At 50.8% G+C, this 17,166-nt stretch overlaps 7 protein-coding genes across 7 annotated transcripts; 5 read left to right on the plus strand and 2 right to left on the minus strand.

Annotated features, from left to right (window-relative positions):
* Positions 1 to 1,960: 1,960 nt before the first annotated feature.
* ASPVEDRAFT_123772 (putative short chain dehydrogenase) lies at positions 1,961 to 2,977 on the plus strand (the record flags this gene model as incomplete). The annotated part of the gene is made up of 3 exons (XM_040806114.1): positions 1,961 to 2,176; positions 2,233 to 2,571; positions 2,666 to 2,977. 3 exons carry the CDS (start codon positions 1,961 to 1,963, stop codon positions 2,975 to 2,977), a joined length of 867 nt encoding a protein of 288 aa, XP_040663880.1.
* Positions 2,978 to 5,456: 2,479 nt separating this feature from the next.
* ASPVEDRAFT_445627 (uncharacterized protein) lies at positions 5,457 to 6,134 on the plus strand. The gene has a single exon (XM_040813075.1). The coding sequence runs from the start codon at positions 5,537 to 5,539 to the stop codon at positions 5,912 to 5,914; it is 378 nt and encodes a 125-aa protein (XP_040663881.1). The 5' UTR covers positions 5,457 to 5,536; the 3' UTR covers positions 5,915 to 6,134.
* Positions 6,135 to 8,822, plus strand: ASPVEDRAFT_445641 (uncharacterized protein). The gene is made up of 2 exons (XM_040813076.1): positions 6,135 to 8,569; positions 8,632 to 8,822. Exons 1-2 carry the CDS (start codon positions 6,355 to 6,357, stop codon positions 8,643 to 8,645), a joined length of 2,229 nt encoding a protein of 742 aa, XP_040663882.1. The 5' UTR covers positions 6,135 to 6,354; the 3' UTR covers positions 8,646 to 8,822.
* Positions 8,823 to 8,917: 95 nt separating this feature from the next.
* On the plus strand, positions 8,918 to 9,942 carry ASPVEDRAFT_125268 (uncharacterized protein; the record flags this gene model as incomplete). The annotated part of the gene is made up of 2 exons (XM_040806257.1): positions 8,918 to 9,252; positions 9,306 to 9,942. 2 exons carry the CDS (start codon positions 8,918 to 8,920, stop codon positions 9,940 to 9,942), a joined length of 972 nt encoding a protein of 323 aa, XP_040663883.1.
* Positions 9,943 to 10,392: 450 nt separating this feature from the next.
* ASPVEDRAFT_445646 (uncharacterized protein) lies at positions 10,393 to 14,530 on the plus strand. The gene is made up of 2 exons (XM_040813077.1): positions 10,393 to 10,869; positions 10,935 to 14,530. Exons 1-2 carry the CDS (start codon positions 10,636 to 10,638, stop codon positions 14,421 to 14,423), a joined length of 3,723 nt encoding a protein of 1,240 aa, XP_040663884.1. The 5' UTR covers positions 10,393 to 10,635; the 3' UTR covers positions 14,424 to 14,530.
* A 107-nt stretch (positions 14,531 to 14,637) lies between these two features.
* On the minus strand, positions 14,638 to 15,451 carry ASPVEDRAFT_25027 (uncharacterized protein; the record flags this gene model as incomplete). The annotated part of the gene is made up of 2 exons (XM_040809729.1): positions 14,638 to 15,059; positions 15,205 to 15,451. 2 exons carry the CDS (start codon positions 15,449 to 15,451, stop codon positions 14,638 to 14,640), a joined length of 669 nt encoding a protein of 222 aa, XP_040663885.1.
* A 212-nt stretch (positions 15,452 to 15,663) lies between these two features.
* ASPVEDRAFT_37554 (putative oligosaccharyltransferase subunit ribophorin II) lies at positions 15,664 to 16,929 on the minus strand. Its single transcript, XM_040811510.1, has 4 exons — positions 16,708 to 16,929; positions 16,429 to 16,627; positions 16,096 to 16,380; positions 15,664 to 16,043 (listed from the first exon to the last, which is right to left on the minus strand). The coding sequence occupies exons 1-4, from the start codon at positions 16,848 to 16,850 to the stop codon at positions 15,804 to 15,806; spliced, it is 867 nt and encodes a 288-aa protein (XP_040663886.1). The 5' UTR covers positions 16,851 to 16,929; the 3' UTR covers positions 15,664 to 15,803.
* Positions 16,930 to 17,166: the final 237 nt, after the last annotated feature.

A 17,166-nucleotide genomic window follows, 5' to 3' on the forward strand; every position in this document is an offset into this window, starting at 1 on the left:
GCAGGCCATTCTGACTCCTGTTTAATTTCGAGCGCGAGCCCGTGTATTTAAATATACAGTTAGATCTACAATCGCGTAAGCGGCAAAGAAGCCGGAACACGTTCTTCGGCCTCTAGCGACGATCTGAGATACCAGCGTCAATCAGGAAGACCGATATTCTCACAAGGACAGGGGGACATTGAGAGTGAAACCTTGAACATTGCAGGTAAACACCAATGGCCAGGCAAGGGACTAGCCTTTCGATCAACCAGAGACTGATGGTGCCTGGGCGCCTAGCGGTGGCACCCGCCTCGGGCTCCTGGCACCGTTTTTAGCTTACCGAGAAAGGAATCCAGGGCCCGGGCCGGGCACCGTCGTGACAGTTCAGCATGGCGGTTAAGCGGCACTTCTTTTCCTCCTTGAAACGGAAGCACTCTTAGAATCTGGGGGTCACACGGCGCTGCAGCGGAAACCGTTCATGGACTAGGTAAGGTGTGAAAGACTAAGTGAGCCTAAACATCTCACGACAGGGATATACTTAGAAGCAATATCAGGGATCTCGCCGCTCGGGAGGAGCTTCCTCGATATTCTTTTAGGACGTAGCTCCTGAGCTTGGTTTAAGACCTGGCGAAATTGCCCATGAATCATGGGGCCATGTACATTCGAAGAGACAAATCGTTGAACGATGGACAGAGACGCTTGATGCAAACGATCGGACTGAGTCGAGGCCCAAGCCGCGAGACGCAGACCAGTCCCAGAATCCGGGCTCAAAATAAAAATAAAAAGACGAAGAGGAATTGGCCAATAGGGAAAATGCCTGGATAAGCTTGTCGGGTGACCTGAAGATAAATCCACTGCAGCTGGGGCACAAGCACGGACTACCGAATCTGGCTCAATGCCACTCTCCCAGGAACCCGGAGTTGCTCCGTACCAAGAGAGATGGCGGAGGGGATATCATATCTGACAAGGTCGAGAGACAAAATATTGAAACTTCTCTTCAAGCAAACGATCGCGAGTCACAATTTGCCACCTGCCCTCGGCCTTTGCGGAGGCGAGGGATTCGCGTTGATCTCCGCAACCCCAGCCTCAGCCCGACTCCTCATGGAACATTCGAAGCGTCCGTTTAGTTTCTCGAACTGTCCAGTCTGGTGACCACTTGCAAAAGAAACGTATGGAGGGTTCTCGACCGCCACCTGTCTTTGCTTGCCCCAACCCGGCTCTAAGCCTCCCCAGCCAGTTTGCCCCCGGGAGTCGGAAAAGGAACAGCTGCGGATTGCCCCAAACAAGAATCCCGGCCACCCCATCACCTGACTGACTTGTCCATCATGATTGGGTTCTGTGTAGGAATTACCCAGCCGGCTTTGTAAATTGAGGCCAATTGATGAACAAATAATGATTTCATTCACGCTAATCTTCAAAGTCCTTAAGCATTGTCATTCACTTTTGTGACTTTGTCTCAGGTGATTGTTTCCTATACTCTCTGGATTTTGTTAGGGATATCATCAGGTATTTCTGCCTGGAATAGCAAAAGCACAAGTAGCTAGCCAGAATAATAAAAGTAAAATAAAATAAGGATCAATTCGACAAGGTTACTCCAGCAAGGTACATCGACCAGCATGGACTGCTGGTCGAGTGACCTCTGGGTGGAACCTGTTCTGTCATTCCCCGGGTCTGGACTCGACCCTACCTTTGTTGGTTTCTTTTTGTTCACATGAGCTCCCATGACCTGCTGGGCTCAATGTAGTCTGCCATTGTCAAGCCAGGTATAAAGTCTTGCTTCCAGTCTCTCCCGGAATGCCTTCCCTTCATCTATTATACACTCAATCCATCTTCACAGGGTAATATCTGCATCAAAGCCAGCTTAACCTTTTATACCTGTACTTCTTCCCTCTCAAGGTTTCCTTTGAAACACGCACCCGCTTTGTACCCGGCACACTTCTTCACGTCGTCACATCCTGAACACACCAAACACTGAACAGCAATGTCCGTCTCCATTGAAACCACTTCTACCCCTGTGGTACCTGTCAAGCAGGAGGCTACGCCATCCGTCGCCGGCGGCAACAGACTTCCCGAGTTTAGCCTTGCTGGAAAGGTTGTCTGTGTTTCTGGCGCTGCTCGTGGTCTTGGTTTGACCCAGGCAGAAGCCCTGCTTGAAGCTGGTGCCCGCGTCTACGCTTTGGACCGCCTTGAGGAGCCCGTGAGTAACACCGAATCCATGTATTGTGGCAGATTCTAACATACTCTCTTTTTCAGTCTCCTGAATTCTACGACATCCAGAAGCGTGCTAAGGAGGAGCTGGGCACTGATTTCCAGTACCGCCGCATCGATGTTCGTGACACAGAACTTCTGCACAACACCATCGAAGCAATTGCCAACACCGAGGGTCGTATGGACGGCCTAGTTGCTGCTGCGGGAATCCAGCAGGAGACCCCGGCCCTGGATTATACATCACAGGATGCGAACAGAATGTTCGAAGTCAACGTTACTGGTGTCATGATGACCGCCCAAGCAGTCGCCAAACAGATGATTCGCTTTGGAAACGGAGGAAGCATTGCACTAATTGCCAGCATGAGCGGTACTATTGCCAATCGGGTAAGTTCTTTATATCCTGTTTCGTCGGGGTGACTTTCCCCGCTTTACCACCCGATTATCACTGGCTGTCTAGCTAACTGTATTTCCTCTCCAGGGCCTCATCTGCTCTGCTTACAACGCCAGCAAGGCTGCCGTTATCCAACTCGCCCGTAACCTCGCCTCCGAGTGGGGCCAGTACAATATCCGGGTCAACACTATCTCTCCCGGCTATATTGTCACTGCCATGGTTGAGCAGCTCTTTATGCAGTACCCTGAACGCCGCGATGAGTGGCCCAAGCACAACATGCTCGGACGCCTGTCCTCCCCTCAGGAGTACCGGGGTGCTGCTGTCTTCCTCCTCAGTGATGCTAGCAGTTTCATGACGGGAAGCGACTTGCGCATGGACGGTGGCCACGCCGCGTGGTAGTCGACCTGCCAAGTCTCATTCTCTTTGTTGCTTCTGTTTCTGTGTCTCTGAACATACTTTCGATTTACTTACGACTGACTGCTCGCCCAACAAGGTATCATGGCATGGCGTTTCAGGAAGCGATGGCGATTTGTTTATTTCTTGTCTTTTCTTGTTTCCTAACTAATTACAGTAATCATCCGGCGGAGCAGAGTTAGCGATCGCGGTGTTTAGCGAAGGTTTGCAATGGTCTACATAGACGGTCCTTTTTCCAAGAAACATGTATTTAATTTTCACCTTTAAGCCAAATGCACTTGAAATAATCTTGCACATCTTTCCCCAACGTTTTAGGCCCAACCATTTAGTGACAGCAACTAAAGGGATAAACTCACCTAAGTTTGCTGCGTCACCCACTTAGTGTCCGATCTGGCAGCTCCGAGTAACCCACACATGACCCCACCCTTCCCAAACTCCAAAATCCCCAGACTGCCCAGTGTCGCGTCTCCACGTCTTACCAGCTTCCCATTAGCCGACTGCACCCCGGTCGTGAAATGACAGCCTTGAACCAGGTCTGATTGGCGAGTCCAAGTTCCAGAAAACCACCAATTATGACAGCCCTTGGCTCTCCCTGGCTTCCCACCCTGGCTTTCCAGATTTCCCCACAAATACGGTGTAGATCCCACGCCTGACTCTGGGGGGATGCCCCGTCTGATCGGTTCCGAGTTATCCACGGATCAGACGGAGTGGTTGACGCCAGCTGCCAAATGACTTCAACGATCCTCGCCCCAAGAAACAAAGCGTTGGGCCCGGGGCCGCGGCTCGGGAAAAAGAAAACAACTTCTTGGTTCATTGTTCGTGCAAAAGTACATTGCGTACCCATTTGGTCATGGGGACAAGCAAAATTTTTTGCCTGCTTCACCGTTCACGATGGCCGATTCGTTCGAATCTGGTGGGCGGGAGAACTCCCGTCTTTGCCCTTAGGGGCCTCTCGTCGAGTCCCTTCACCTCGCTAACGTGGCTCTAATCATTCACGCGGCTTCCTTTTCCGGCCGTTTGCAGCACGGTTACTTCGTTGGGTAGACAAAATTTCCAATGCATCCAAGGCGCCACTGGCGAATTCAAAATTCAGGTTTGGTGGGAGCGCCATGGCTCACGGGAGCCTTCCATGGGGCGGGCGTTTCGCAAGCCACAGCCACGTTGCCAGCCTTGTTTACAAGTTTCTATATCGGCGCCTATGGGATGAGAGATTGGAAATAAGTAGTGGGACATATATCACCTGCGTTTACCACTTGATATTCCTGCTAGTACTGCTTGTTGTGAGATGTCTACAATTGCCGCTGGACCAGTGACCTGATCTCGGTTTCCCTCGGTCTACTTCTGGGTACGGGGCGAGGGGTGAAGGAACGCCTGACCATGCGACGAAGATGATAAAGTCACTATTGGCTGGTCAAACGTCGATCGATAGGGCAGAGTGCGTTCCTAATTCCAACTACTCGCAAACACAGGCTGCGGTCCACCACTCACTCGGCAAACATTGACATGCGCATCGCCGTCTGCGCTACCTGAAATTTCAGGATAAAACTTCTGAGTGGCTTGCGATAATCAATAAGGTGTGGGATATTACTTATTCACACCCACGGAAGACTTCACTGTATGCCTTGATTGCGCGTCCGGTATCTCACAATTCACGAAAATGGTCACTGAATCCAATGCTGTCAGCTGCTAGCCCAAGTTCCAGCTGATGCACTGGATCAGTTTGTAAGAGAGCCTTGAAATTGGCCGTCGAATCTGAACTTAGAACTGACCATTATGGTTGTCGTTGACAACGCATATATCTGGTGACACAGCCCGAATGTACGCGCACATAACCAGGTCAGTGCTCTTGTCTAAACCAACGCTACGAGATGCTCTGCCTTTCGCAGTCTTCGTGGATGTTTTCCGCAAGTTAACGAGTGATATTTCCACGTATGCAGGCAGTCTCTTCCTGATATTTGGGGATAAAAGCCTGGAAGTAACAGAGGCGAGACATGTATGCGCATGTCATCGGGGTAAACCAGTCTACTCAACTTAAAGCTCCAAAAATGTTGTACGGAACTGCCACCTCGTAGGCTTTTGATGGAACAGATCACCTGTGTAGACATTTAAGAGTAGCGCGGCTGTTTTGTAGTTGGATACAGCAGTATATACTTGTCCACCGCGTCCATGTACTTAGCTCAGTCCCGTGTTGACTTCCCCAGTCCTACCAGTATCTACCCAACCGAAGTATGCGAGCCTGGAAGGAAATACTCATCGTATATGTTGAACAGGTATATATGGTGCCTCTGCATTCAAGGGTGGTAAAAAACATATGACTCTATATAGCCCTGTTCCCTAATGAGCGCAGTAGAGGAATCCCGGCAGTGTTAGCGACGGGAGCCCACAACTAAACCCATTTTCAAAAAGACTTTTATCTTCAGAAATCCTCATCTTGTTTTCCTTCCTCACCTTGCTCTTTCCTGGGGCCGCCTTTGGGGTGTCCCTCCTCTCCTTCAGTGCCTTACTGTCTTCTGGCCCTGGACGATTACTCGTTTAGAGTCCACGATGTCAGCTCTTCCTGTCCTCCTCCTCATCTTCCTGGACAACTGGTCATTTCGAGCGTTGTCAGCTCCTCGACCCGGACGAGCGCTCAACAGAGCCTCGTCAGTTCCTCACTTTCCCTCTCGCCCGACGAGCGTTCAACAGAACATCGTCTGTTTCTTCCTCCTTCACCTTTACCCGACGAGCGCTCAAAAGAGCATCGTCCTCTTCTCGACCTGGACGAGCGTACAAACAGGTCATTGTCAGTTTCTTCACCTTCACCGTAGCCTGACGGGCGCTCAACAGAGCATCGTCCGATTATCCTACTCGACCCTCGCCGGGCGATTGCTTGTTAGAGCGTCGTCATCCGTTATGATGAAGCAGAATGCTAAGGCTCCTTAGGCACCCGCCATGCCAGTCATATTGCCATTGAAAAAACATTCTTCAGACAACTCCTATACTTTACTTTGCTTTAATTTGGTGACACTGGTCCTATTTCTAGCCATACGCTAAAACAATGTTTATTTGACTACATCACTACAACTTCCGACGCGGCATCAAACTAGAGCAATCGAGGGGGCAAGGGTAGGGAAGGACCTTCAAGTTCCGAGCATATTTTTCAACTATGTCTAATACCACGTGCCCAGTAGAGGCTTTGAACAAAACCGGTTGGTTATTGTTAGAAAGAGCCGAGGCCCTAGGGTGGAAATCCGCCATCTGGTGTCGGAAAAGCCAACGGCGGATTCTTTTCCCCGCACAAGGTACACCAAACCGATAGAGTACAGATACCAACCGATGGGGACACATTTTGGAAAAGGCGGAAATCGACAGGGTCATGCAAAATGGACACTGATGAAAGAACTTCTCAACGTCCCGACGCGATTCTGGTCTCTGGAGGGACACCCTCTTCGGTAGCTTCACGCTCCACTCCAGACACCCGGCAGCGGAAATCGCGAAAGGTGACACGAGCCTGCGATGCTTGCAAGTCCAAAAAGAAAGCGTGCACTGGGAACATCCCTTGTGTTCCATGCATTCGCCGCAAGGTGGACTGTACGTACGACACGAGCTATCATCGCGGCATCGCGGTTACTCCTCCGCCATCCAACTCGCGCCCGAGACACGATTCCCCAGTCCTGCGAAAAACCACACAGGATGCTGAAAGTGAATCGACAACGCCGTATGCCCCTCCGGACCGAAGACTCTCAACAGACGTTATCGACCAGTATTGGGGGCCGACTTCAGCTCACTCGTTCTTGGACCAGGCAGTGCGCGACCTCCCGGCGACCCAGTCGAATGTGGTATCGGGTTCGCGAGGCTCGGACCGTGCCTCGGAGGCCTCTATATTCCACTTTGGTGACCGCATGGCTCCAGATGTCCAATTTGCGAATTTTTCATGGCCGGACCGAGCAGAGGCAGAAGGTCTGGTCCGTCGATATTTCGAGTTCGCCTGCCCGACCTACCGGACATTACACCAGCCAACAATCGAGGGAGCGATGAATGAGTTATATGGAGAAGAGACACAACACGTTGACCGCAATTCGTTGATCGGGGAATCATCCGCCTACTACGCCACACTACTGATGGTTTTCAGCACGGCGACCATGTATCGCCCGGATACAAATGGTCGCATGACAGACGCGGATGATGCTGGCTGGAAAACCAGTGAACTCTACTTCGTTAAAGCGGAGCAACTCCTTTCCCAGGAGATAGGTGCACCTAGACTTGAATCAGTCCAGGCACGATTTCTCATGGTACTCTACTTGTTGAGCACCTCACGCGCAAACAAGGCTTGGTTCACCCTCGGTACAGCAATCCAACTTATGATGGCTCTAGGGTTCCATAGCAGACGCGCCAGAAAGGATAACGACGACGAAAATCTCATACAACGAGAATGTCGCCGACGAATTATATGGAGCTCATACACTCTTGACAAATACATCAGTGTCATTCTAGGGAGGCCGCGCTTGTGGCACGATGGGGACATGGACGAGGAGCTTCCAGCTCGAGTGAATGATATTGACCTCTTGCCCACGAGAATCCAAAGCCCACAACGAGATTGCGTAATGGATGCTCCAGTGCTTCACGCACTGCTGGCTAGAACGCTCTCCCAGGCCGCAAAGGAGCCCTACATAGTGGCGGGCATCTCTAACAGAGACCAGCTCAATACAATCAGGGCCTTGTGCGCGAATGTCGATGAGTGGCATGTTGGATTACCACCCATCTTGTCCGGGGATATTCACCCCAGCAGCCTAGTTCCGGTATTTCAGCGTCAGCTAACAGTCCTGCAACTGGCACGCTATCACCTACTCATGTTTATCACCCGGCCATTGCTTCTTCGTAACTACGGACAGATCTGGCCTGACTGTGCGGCTGGCTATGCGCAGTATCTTGGAATTTGCTTGACCGCAGCCCGAGACGCAATTGAGATGGTTCTCACCTTCGTCTGTGAAAACCAGTTATTCCATGCGTTTTGGTATTCCCAGTATATCGCGTTCAATGCCCTTTCTATTATTTATATATACCTTATCCAGGTACGACGTGGAAGAATTACTCCAATTGGTAGCAGTTTTGGTCACACCTCGGGCGATATGAATTTGCCTTCTCTTGATGAGCAAACTTTATATAACCTATCCGAGACGGCCCAATACCATCTTGCCGATGCCACGGTGCGGAACTCGCCATCTTGGAAGTACAGCGCTATCCTGCAAGGCCTCAGACGAGAGCTGGAGCGCTTAGGTTTAAGATCTCCCTTTGCGGAAGGTACAAGCACACATCCTGGGCCGAGTCATTCCAGGAACCTCCCTTCAGCTCTCGGCCCCGCGAGCGACACCAGACCAGTGCCTGCCACTCCAGGTCGTCGCCACTTACAACATGCGGAGAGGATGACAACTGATTATCCTCTTGTCGATCCGGAAGAGAGTTTCGTCCCATTCTCAGGCATGACTCGAGGTGATGCCTACTTTGCGGATCCGCGGACAGAGGGCTTGTTTGATAGTTTTGCGGCGGATAAAGATCTGATGCTTGATTTTTGGCCGCAGCTTGATAGTTTGCCAATTAGTAAGTTCTTTTTCTTTAATGTATGAACAAATATGTGTGGTATCGCTGACCCGGTTTAGCAGCCTATATGGGATGATAACCCCCTCCTGTGCCAGCCAGCCAGACTTATAATTCTTGAGGGCTCAGAATAGAACGGTTACATTTATCTATCAGCTATATCTATACTAGCAATTTGCTGAAGATGCACCTATGAGTATCCACCGATTCTGACTCGGTCCTGGGTCACACAGGAGCCCGCTTTTCCGACATGCTTTTCCGACGCCTCCCGGACACAGGATTTAAGAAGATACCCCCGCCAGTCCCATATTTCTTCAATTCTTAATTTCTTGTTAAGTTTGTTATTTCGAAATGTCTCTTCCGTCTCATTTCACCCTCAACACTGGTGCCAAGATCCCAGCTGTGGGATTCGGAACATGGCAAGCCAAGCCGTTAGAGGTGGAACATGCAGTCGAAGTTGCGTTGAAGCAAGGTTACCGTCATATCGATTGCGCTGCTATTTACCGTAATGAGACAGAGGTTGGTAACGGTATTCGCAAGTCCGGAGTGAATCGCGAGGAAATCTTCATAACAGGCAAGCTGTGGAATACGAAACATGCACCAGAAGATGTCGAGTCTGCACTAGATAAGACATTGAAAGATTTGGGCGTGGAATATCTTGACCTTTACCTTATGCACTGGCCTTGGTAATATATACTCTTTATTAAGTATACGCACACTGTTCTAACTGCAAACTCAGTGCCTTCAAATCCGGTGACAAGTGGTTTCCCTTGGACAACAACGGCGTCTTTCAACTAGCCGATGTTGACTATATCACCACATACAAGGCAATGGAGAAACTTATTGCCTCCGGAAAGGTCCGCGCTATAGGTGTCTCAAACTTCAATGTTCATCGACTCGAAGAGCTTTTAAGTCAAGTCACCGTCGTCCCCGCTGCCAACCAAATTGAAGCGCATCCGTACCTTCAACAACCAGATCTTCTTCGCTTCTGCCAAAGCAAAGGGATCATCATTGAAGCCTACTCGCCACTAGGAAACAACCAGACCGGCGAGCCGCGTACAGTCGATGACCCAATGGTCCACACCGTTGCGGGACAGCTCAACATGGACCCCGGACCGCTCCTAGCGAGCTGGGGCGTGCAGCGTGGAACCGTCGTCTTGTCCAAGAGTGTCACGCCATCCCGGATTTCAGCCAACCTACAAGTTAAGCATCTTCCCGACGACGCCTTCGCGACTCTCTCGGCCCTCGAGCGTCATAAGCGGTTTAACTTCCCGGCCTTCTGGGGGTATGACATTTTCGAGGAGGTTGGCGAAGAAACAGTGCGGAAGGCTGCGTTGGATGCTGCTGCTGTGAATAAAACAAAGTTTACTGTTTGAATACTTCAATAGCTTGGCAAATGTAACACACATTTGAGGTTTACCGAACTGCATTTTTGTACAGAGCCCGTCATAAATCATGTAGGATAGCCTATCCAGCCTACTAGTGCCTTCCCTGTCCCAGTTCACAGCCGTAATTGCTCCATTACATGTAGCATTTTATATGAAGCTTTTAGGAAATGACGATCTATGGTCGCACTTTCCTTTTCGGACATGTAAATAGACCTCGTGGTGAAAGGAAGGAGAGACCGACGACCTCAGCTAGTCGCCCCTTCCCTTCTTGACCTGCCTCTCGACTAGTGACCAGATCTACCTTGAACATTTGTCTGTGCTATCGGATAACTACGATCAATTAGATGAGTAACGCAAGTATACGTGATCAAGAATGTCAATGCGGATTTCGGCGGATATCCGCTCCTTACAATGGGGAAATCCGCCAGCGTGTGGGGTTCCTGGCGGAAAAGAGAGACAAACGGCCTCCACAACCCCAACTTCCACTCCAACTCACCCGCAATGGAATCGATTTTCCGGATTTTACTCCAGAGTCGGCATATCTGCAAATATGGACGTCAACCCGATCCGTCTTGGACATTGCGTATCCGAGCACGGCTTCCCCGTCGCTGATGTTATAAGTTACTGCCTATCTTGATCCAATTCTTCTGTCAACCATCCATTCGAATAACTATCACCACCATGGCGTCACTAGCCGCACCACGACCGGTGACTCCGTCTTCAGCACCCTCAAGCGATGTCTTGACGTCGGGTAGCAATTCGTCGCCCGCGACTTCAGCGACGGAAGTTGAAGAACGCGCGATATACACAATCGATGATCTTTTGCGGGCTCGCGCGGAGGGTGATAAGGCTGATGAGCCTATTGTGGCATATCCGTCAAAGGCCACGGAATATACATACTATACACCGCGCGAGGTGAGTTAGCTATCTCTTAAAGAGAAGCACTGTTGTTAAATATACTAATCGGACACATGGTGTAGCTGCACCATCTAGTCGAGGCTGCATCGGTCCAATACGCACGTGTGATTCCTCAACGACGGACATCTGATGATCCTGTGCAAGTTGTTGGCTTACTCGGCCCTTCGGATTTTGAGTACCTGATCGCATTACTTGCCGTCTCCCGACTGGGACATACGGTTCTTCTACTATCGACGCGAATTGCCGAGGACGCATATGTCAGTTTGGTTGAAAGCACCAAGGCTTCATTCCTCATCGCGTACCCTGGATTTCAAGCCGTCGCAAAAAATGTATCCCAGCGAACAGGGATTGTCCTGCAGCCGGTACTTGTGCCTGGTGACTATTCTGACTCGATGGCGGAACTCCTGGATGCTCAACTGGATGGCCCAGTTGAGAATAAACATATAACATGGATTATTCATTCCAGCGGATCGACTGGCCATCCAAAACCTATTTTCCAAACCCATTCAGGGGCCTTGAAAAATTATGCCAATAATTTTGGTCTTAGAGGGTTCATCACGCTTCCTCTTTACCATGCACATGGGATTAGTTGCCTCTTCCGAGCCATGCACTCCCAGAAACTGATATACATGTATAATGCGGACCTTCCGTTGACTGGTCCGTATTTGCTTACGACACTCCAGGAACATCCGGAGATCGAAGTTCTCTATGCTGTTCCTTATGGGCTGAAACTGCTTTCCGAGTCTGAAGAAAGTATGAAGATACTTGCACGGTTGGAGCTGGTGATGTTCGGTGGCTCATCCTGCCCAAAGCCAATTGGTGATAAACTTGCTCAGAACGGAGTCCGACTTGTTTCTCACTACGGAACTACAGAAACAGGACAGCTCATGACTTCGTTTCGCGAGCGCTCGGATATTGACTGGGATTATGTTCGGCCAGGGCCGACATTGCTGCCCTATATTCGATGGGAGGAGCAGATGCCTGGAATCTATGAACTCTGCGTTCTTGAAGGTTGGCCATCAAAGGTGGCGAGTAACCGGCCAGACGGGGCATATGCCACTAAGGATTTATTCGAAAAACACCCAACAAAGGAGAACGCGTGGCGATATTATGCTCGTCTCGATGATACGCTTGTACTTGAGAACGGTGAGAAAGCAAACCCATTGGTTATTGAGGGGGTTGCCCGCAATCATTCAAATGTGGGAGAAGCTGTTGCCTTTGGTTCAAACAGGTCCAGGCTTGGGCTGTTTTTGATTCGCGCCGAAGGGCATGCTGGTGAAACGGATGATCAAATAATTGACTCCGTACTCCCGGCAATTGAAAAATGCAACGCAGAGAGCCCTGCCTACGCATACATCTCCCGAGATATGATCCGCATTTTGCCTGCAGATGCAGTCTACCGGAAGACGGATAAAGGCACTGTCATTCGCTCTGCTTTCTACCGTGATTTCGCGGAGCAGATTAACCAGGTTTATGACCAAGAGGATGCGAGCGGAAACCAAGTACTGGAAGGTGATGAGTTAACGATTTTTCTCCGCAACAGTCTTCTTGACGTTGCCTCAGTTGAGCCTTCTGCATTACAGGATTCAACGGATGTGTTTAGCCTAGGCGTTGACAGCCTACAGTCTCTCCGTCTGCGAAGTATTATCTTGAAGACTCTGAGCCTTGGTGGCCAGAAACTTTCCCAGAACTTCGTCTTCGAGAACCCATCGATTGAGGCGATGGCCCGCGAACTTACTCGGTTAAGACTGGGCAGCGGTCCTCAGCTGCAAACACCGATCGAGGAGCGAATGACCGATCTTATCGAAATGTACGGTCGTGATTTCAAAAAACATGTTCCAGTTCCGAGAAATGACGACGGCGAATATGTCGTTGTGACTGGCGCTACAGGCTCCCTGGGCGCACATATTGTTGCCCAGTTAGTTCAATCGGAAAGCGTCCGCAAGGTATACTGTCTCGTTCGCGCCCACTCGCCCTTATCAGCATTCCATCGGGTGCGACAAAGCCTACATGCCCGGTTTGTACTATCCGATCTCAGCCCTGATGCAGAACGCAAAATTGTTGCATTGCCCGCAGACCTTTCGAACAAGGTCCGTTTAGGGCTACACGAGGCAGTATACCAGGATATTATTAGCTCGGTCACAGCAGTGATACATTGTGCTTGGTCTGTCAACTTCAACTGGGCTCTAGAGAGCTTTGAGCAGAGCTGTATCGCAGCAACTCGCAACTTGTTGGACCTTTGCTTGGAAACACGACGCCCCCAGCCAGCGAAGTTCTCGTTCTGTTCATCTGTCAGCACGGTTGCTCGCACACCTGGAAACTGGATTCCGGAAGCTCTTCCAGAGTCCCTTACCTATGCCCAGTCTATGGGGTATGCTCAATCAAAGCTGGTGACTGAGCACATAGTGAATCAAGCATGCCGCAAAACTACACTTTCATCGCGAGTGTTACGTGTTGGTCAAATTATAGCTGACACCAATCATGGCATCTGGAACGCCTCTGAGGCTATTCCTATGATTTTTCAAACGGCCGAAACTATCAACGCGCTTCCTCTCCTGGACGATGTCCTTTCATGGACACCAGTCGACACCGTCGCATCCAGCATTATCGAGGCAACACTCTCCTCAAAAGCGGCAGAGGTCATGAATGTCACAAATCCAACCCTCAACCACTGGACTCAAGACCTTCTACCGCTTCTAGAACAAGCCGGTCTAACCTTCGAGGCTCTCCCTAAACGCGAATGGCTTGCCCGTCTCCGTGCCTCAAACCCTGACCCAACAATCAACCCACCTGTTAAGCTCCTCAGCTTCTTCGCAAATAAATACGACAACGATTTACCAGCACGCGTTCTTCTATACGACACGAAAAAATGCCAGTCTGCTGCCCCATCCCTCCGCAATGCGGCAGGCATGACTCAGGACTTTGTAACTCGGTTTATACAGTATTTCCGCCGACAAGCTTGGTCTTTCACTCCTTGTTTGAACCGATCTTCATCTAACAATGTAATATTCCTAACGGGCCCCTGTGGCTCCGGCAAATCCACCGCTGCTCTTTCTCTCGCGACAAAGTTTAACGCAACCACAATAGAAGGGGATGACCTGCACTCCCGCGTCTCCCGAGCGAAGATGGCAGCGGGAAACCCCCTATCAGATCTGGATAGATGGGAATGGTTATCTCACATCCGTGGAGCTGTTATGGACCGTCTATTCCAGCCGTGTGGGCTAGCAGGAGTGGTAGTTACGTGCTCCGCGCTGAAGAGGGCTTACCGTGATGAGCTACGAAAGCTAGCATATCTACTCGAGAATCCTGTGAACGTGACATTCATCCATTTATCTGTTGGGGAGGAACGTAAAGCGGAGCTTAAGGAGCGGTTGGTCTTGAGATCGAAAAAGGAGGGGCACTACATGGAATCAAATATGGTTGATTCGCAGCTAGAGGCATTGGAGAGCCCAGAGGTCGACGAAAGGGATGTGGTGGTTGTTGATGCGGCCGGCGAGAAGGAATCGGTGTTAGAAGAAGTGGAAGCAGTTGCAAGGGGCGTGTTATTATAGATTTATGATAGATGAAGGGGCGGGTTGAAATAAGGAATTAAAGCGGTTTTGATGTTCAAAACTGCGGTTAATACGTGCAAATAGATACCCTAACTATGATACACGGAGAGAGGAGCGCTCATAAGCCCCAAATTCAAAAGTACTCCATTCATCCCATACCAATACAATCAAACCCATCATAATATATATAATACAAACCCAACGGCCTACCTACTCACGGAACCCCAAAAACCCCATTCCTGCCTCCAATCCTCCCCACAACCCCCTGCCTAAGTCTCAATGTCCTCTCGATCTCCCCCTCCGGAACTCCCTGCCTATCTCGCATAGCCAGAGCCTGCCTAATGGTCAACGCGTCCAGATATCTCCGTCCCGAAAACCCGCCTCTCCCCATCTCCTCAGCTTCAGACTCGGCTTCTCTCGTAGCCCGTTGCCGTGCCGTGACAACAAGAAGCGCCGGATTCGACGCGGTGGGGAATACGGTCGGCGAATGCTGTTGTACTGGGTGATGATCTTGGCCCTGGCCTTGTTGTGCTTGGTTGAATGTGCTTGAGTTCGAGAATGTGGGGGAGGGCTTGACGGCGCCGATGGAGCGGAGGGAGGCGGCGAAGTGCGGGTCGCGGCCGTCGAGATCGATTGCTGTTATTGAGTCATGTTAGTATCTAAGATGTATATATATGCTGGCATCGGGTGACGAAAGGGTTTGGATAGGTGGCAGGGAAGTTTGTTTGTTTGAGTTTGCGGGAGATAAGTAGGTAGGTAGGTGGGTAGAGCGAGCACGCACCAGATGATTTCTCAGTCGAAGCCTTTTCCTTGGAGTGATATGTTGGACCTTGCGCGGGAGTCTGCGGTGGGATATTTTGTTCTCGAGATGCTGGTGAGGGGCGAGGCGGAGGTGGTCGTCGGGGTGCTGTTGCTGCTGGGCTTTGCGATGCTGTTGCGGGTGAAGGGGTGGATGGTTGTTTAGGGTATTGGCGGCGGGAGGCGGCCTGGGCAGCCGAGCGCGCTGGTTTGGAAGCAGATGAACCCATTTGGTTTGTTAGGATTAGGTGTTTTATCTAGCTTGAGGAACAAGTTGTCGAATGGATGGCGGACTTTGGGATGAATTTTAGAGATAGCGGATTATCTATCGGAGCTAGCCCGAATTGGACGGTTGTTGGGTGACGTCAAGTACGATAGGGCAGGACAACTCATGTGGGTATATATTATGTTTACATTGTTTACAAGCATGGAAAGTGAAATACTCCTTGAGTATCATGTTTTATTCATGTTAGCTTTACAGTGTTGATTCTAGCATATTTGAATGTTGCGCCGAGGTATCAAAGTATTCCCCCAACCCGGGTCTTCCGAACAAAGGCATGCGTTTAGCAATGTCGCAAGTACTCACCGGAGACCTGCCAGGCGCCTGCCCTGGACTTCTCCGAGCGCACGGCTGCCGCTAATGAACGCGACAGTTCCGACGGCAGCAACAGCCGGGAGGATCTGGAACAGGGTCCAGGAGGTATAGTAAAGGAAGAAAATACCTTCAAGAGCGACCAGCGAGCCCAAGAAGGCGGCATGGGGAATTGGCGCCGACTTAATCGCCGTAGGGAGGTGGTTAATGTTAGCACCGAGGAATAGCCACTGCGAAACACGTTAGATCCGGTTTCCACGGTCGGCGAAAAGACTTGCTTACCAGGGCAGCTAGGAGAGGCAAAGCGGCCAGCACTGTCGCAATGAAAGCAAGTGTGATGACAACGGGTGGGCTCTGAGGGTCACTCTTGAAGATGTGATGGATCTCAGGGAGTTTTCCGTATCGCGAGACTTCATATGTCGGGACGGGCTCATCGGGGCTGCGGGCTAGAGACAGTTGGAACGCGGGCTTGTTGTACGCTGGCGAACTTCCGAACGATCCGATCAGGATCTTCGCATCAAGAGGCTCGGATGTAGAAAGGAATTGGGTAGGGATATCCTTCCATGTCTAGGCCACGTCAGCTAGTTATCCCGACAAGAGCTGCAGGCTCCATACCAATTCAACCCGAGACTTGCCATTGCCCTTGACGGAAAACGGGTAGGAGATATCTAATCCCGAATTCGGGTCTTCGAGGAGGAGAAAGACTTGGTGCGCGTTTTTTGCCGACTTTCCTTCCTGCGCTGTCAGGGCGACCTTGAGGGTATCCGCATTACCGAGAGGGACGGGTTTGGAGAGAGCGCCGTTCTGAGGGATTCTGGTTCGGACGCAACATGTATTAGCATTTAACTTATTAAGTGTCTTTAAAACAAGATAAAGCAATAGGATCGAGCGTACTCTTCCTTCAATCCGGCGCCGACTCCGGCGCCCTTGGTCTGAACTGACACGGTGGCATCAGCAAACCCCCAGTTCGCAGCGGCGGCCGGGAGCGCGGTCGAGGCCAGCAAGGAGAGCTGGAAAACAGTCTGCCACCAATGCATTGTTCCGGCAGGATAAGCTGATTGAGCGAAGAGGAAGACGGAGAGGAGGGCAGCTTTGATGGGGACAAGGCAACGGAAGGTCAAGCAGCAGCGCTAAGATAAGCGCCGGGCGGCGTTTGGGGCTTTTGGGTCCAGTGACTTCAAGCCCTAATTCCCTGCTGGTTCTCCTTCGGGCTGCCACCCAGCAATTGTCAAGCTCTCGTTTTTCGACGACTGCGCTGCCTCTACGCTCCGAGTGCTGCGACCTCTGCGCCCGCGATCGTGCCGGAAGACATTTCTCTACCGTTCCATAATGCCCGCCCCCAATTTCTCCTAG

The sequence above is a fragment of the Aspergillus versicolor genome, assembly GCF_001890125.1.
Source record: "Aspergillus versicolor CBS 583.65 unplaced genomic scaffold ASPVEscaffold_2, whole genome shotgun sequence".
NCBI lineage: Eukaryota > Fungi > Ascomycota > Eurotiomycetes > Eurotiales > Aspergillaceae > Aspergillus > Aspergillus versicolor.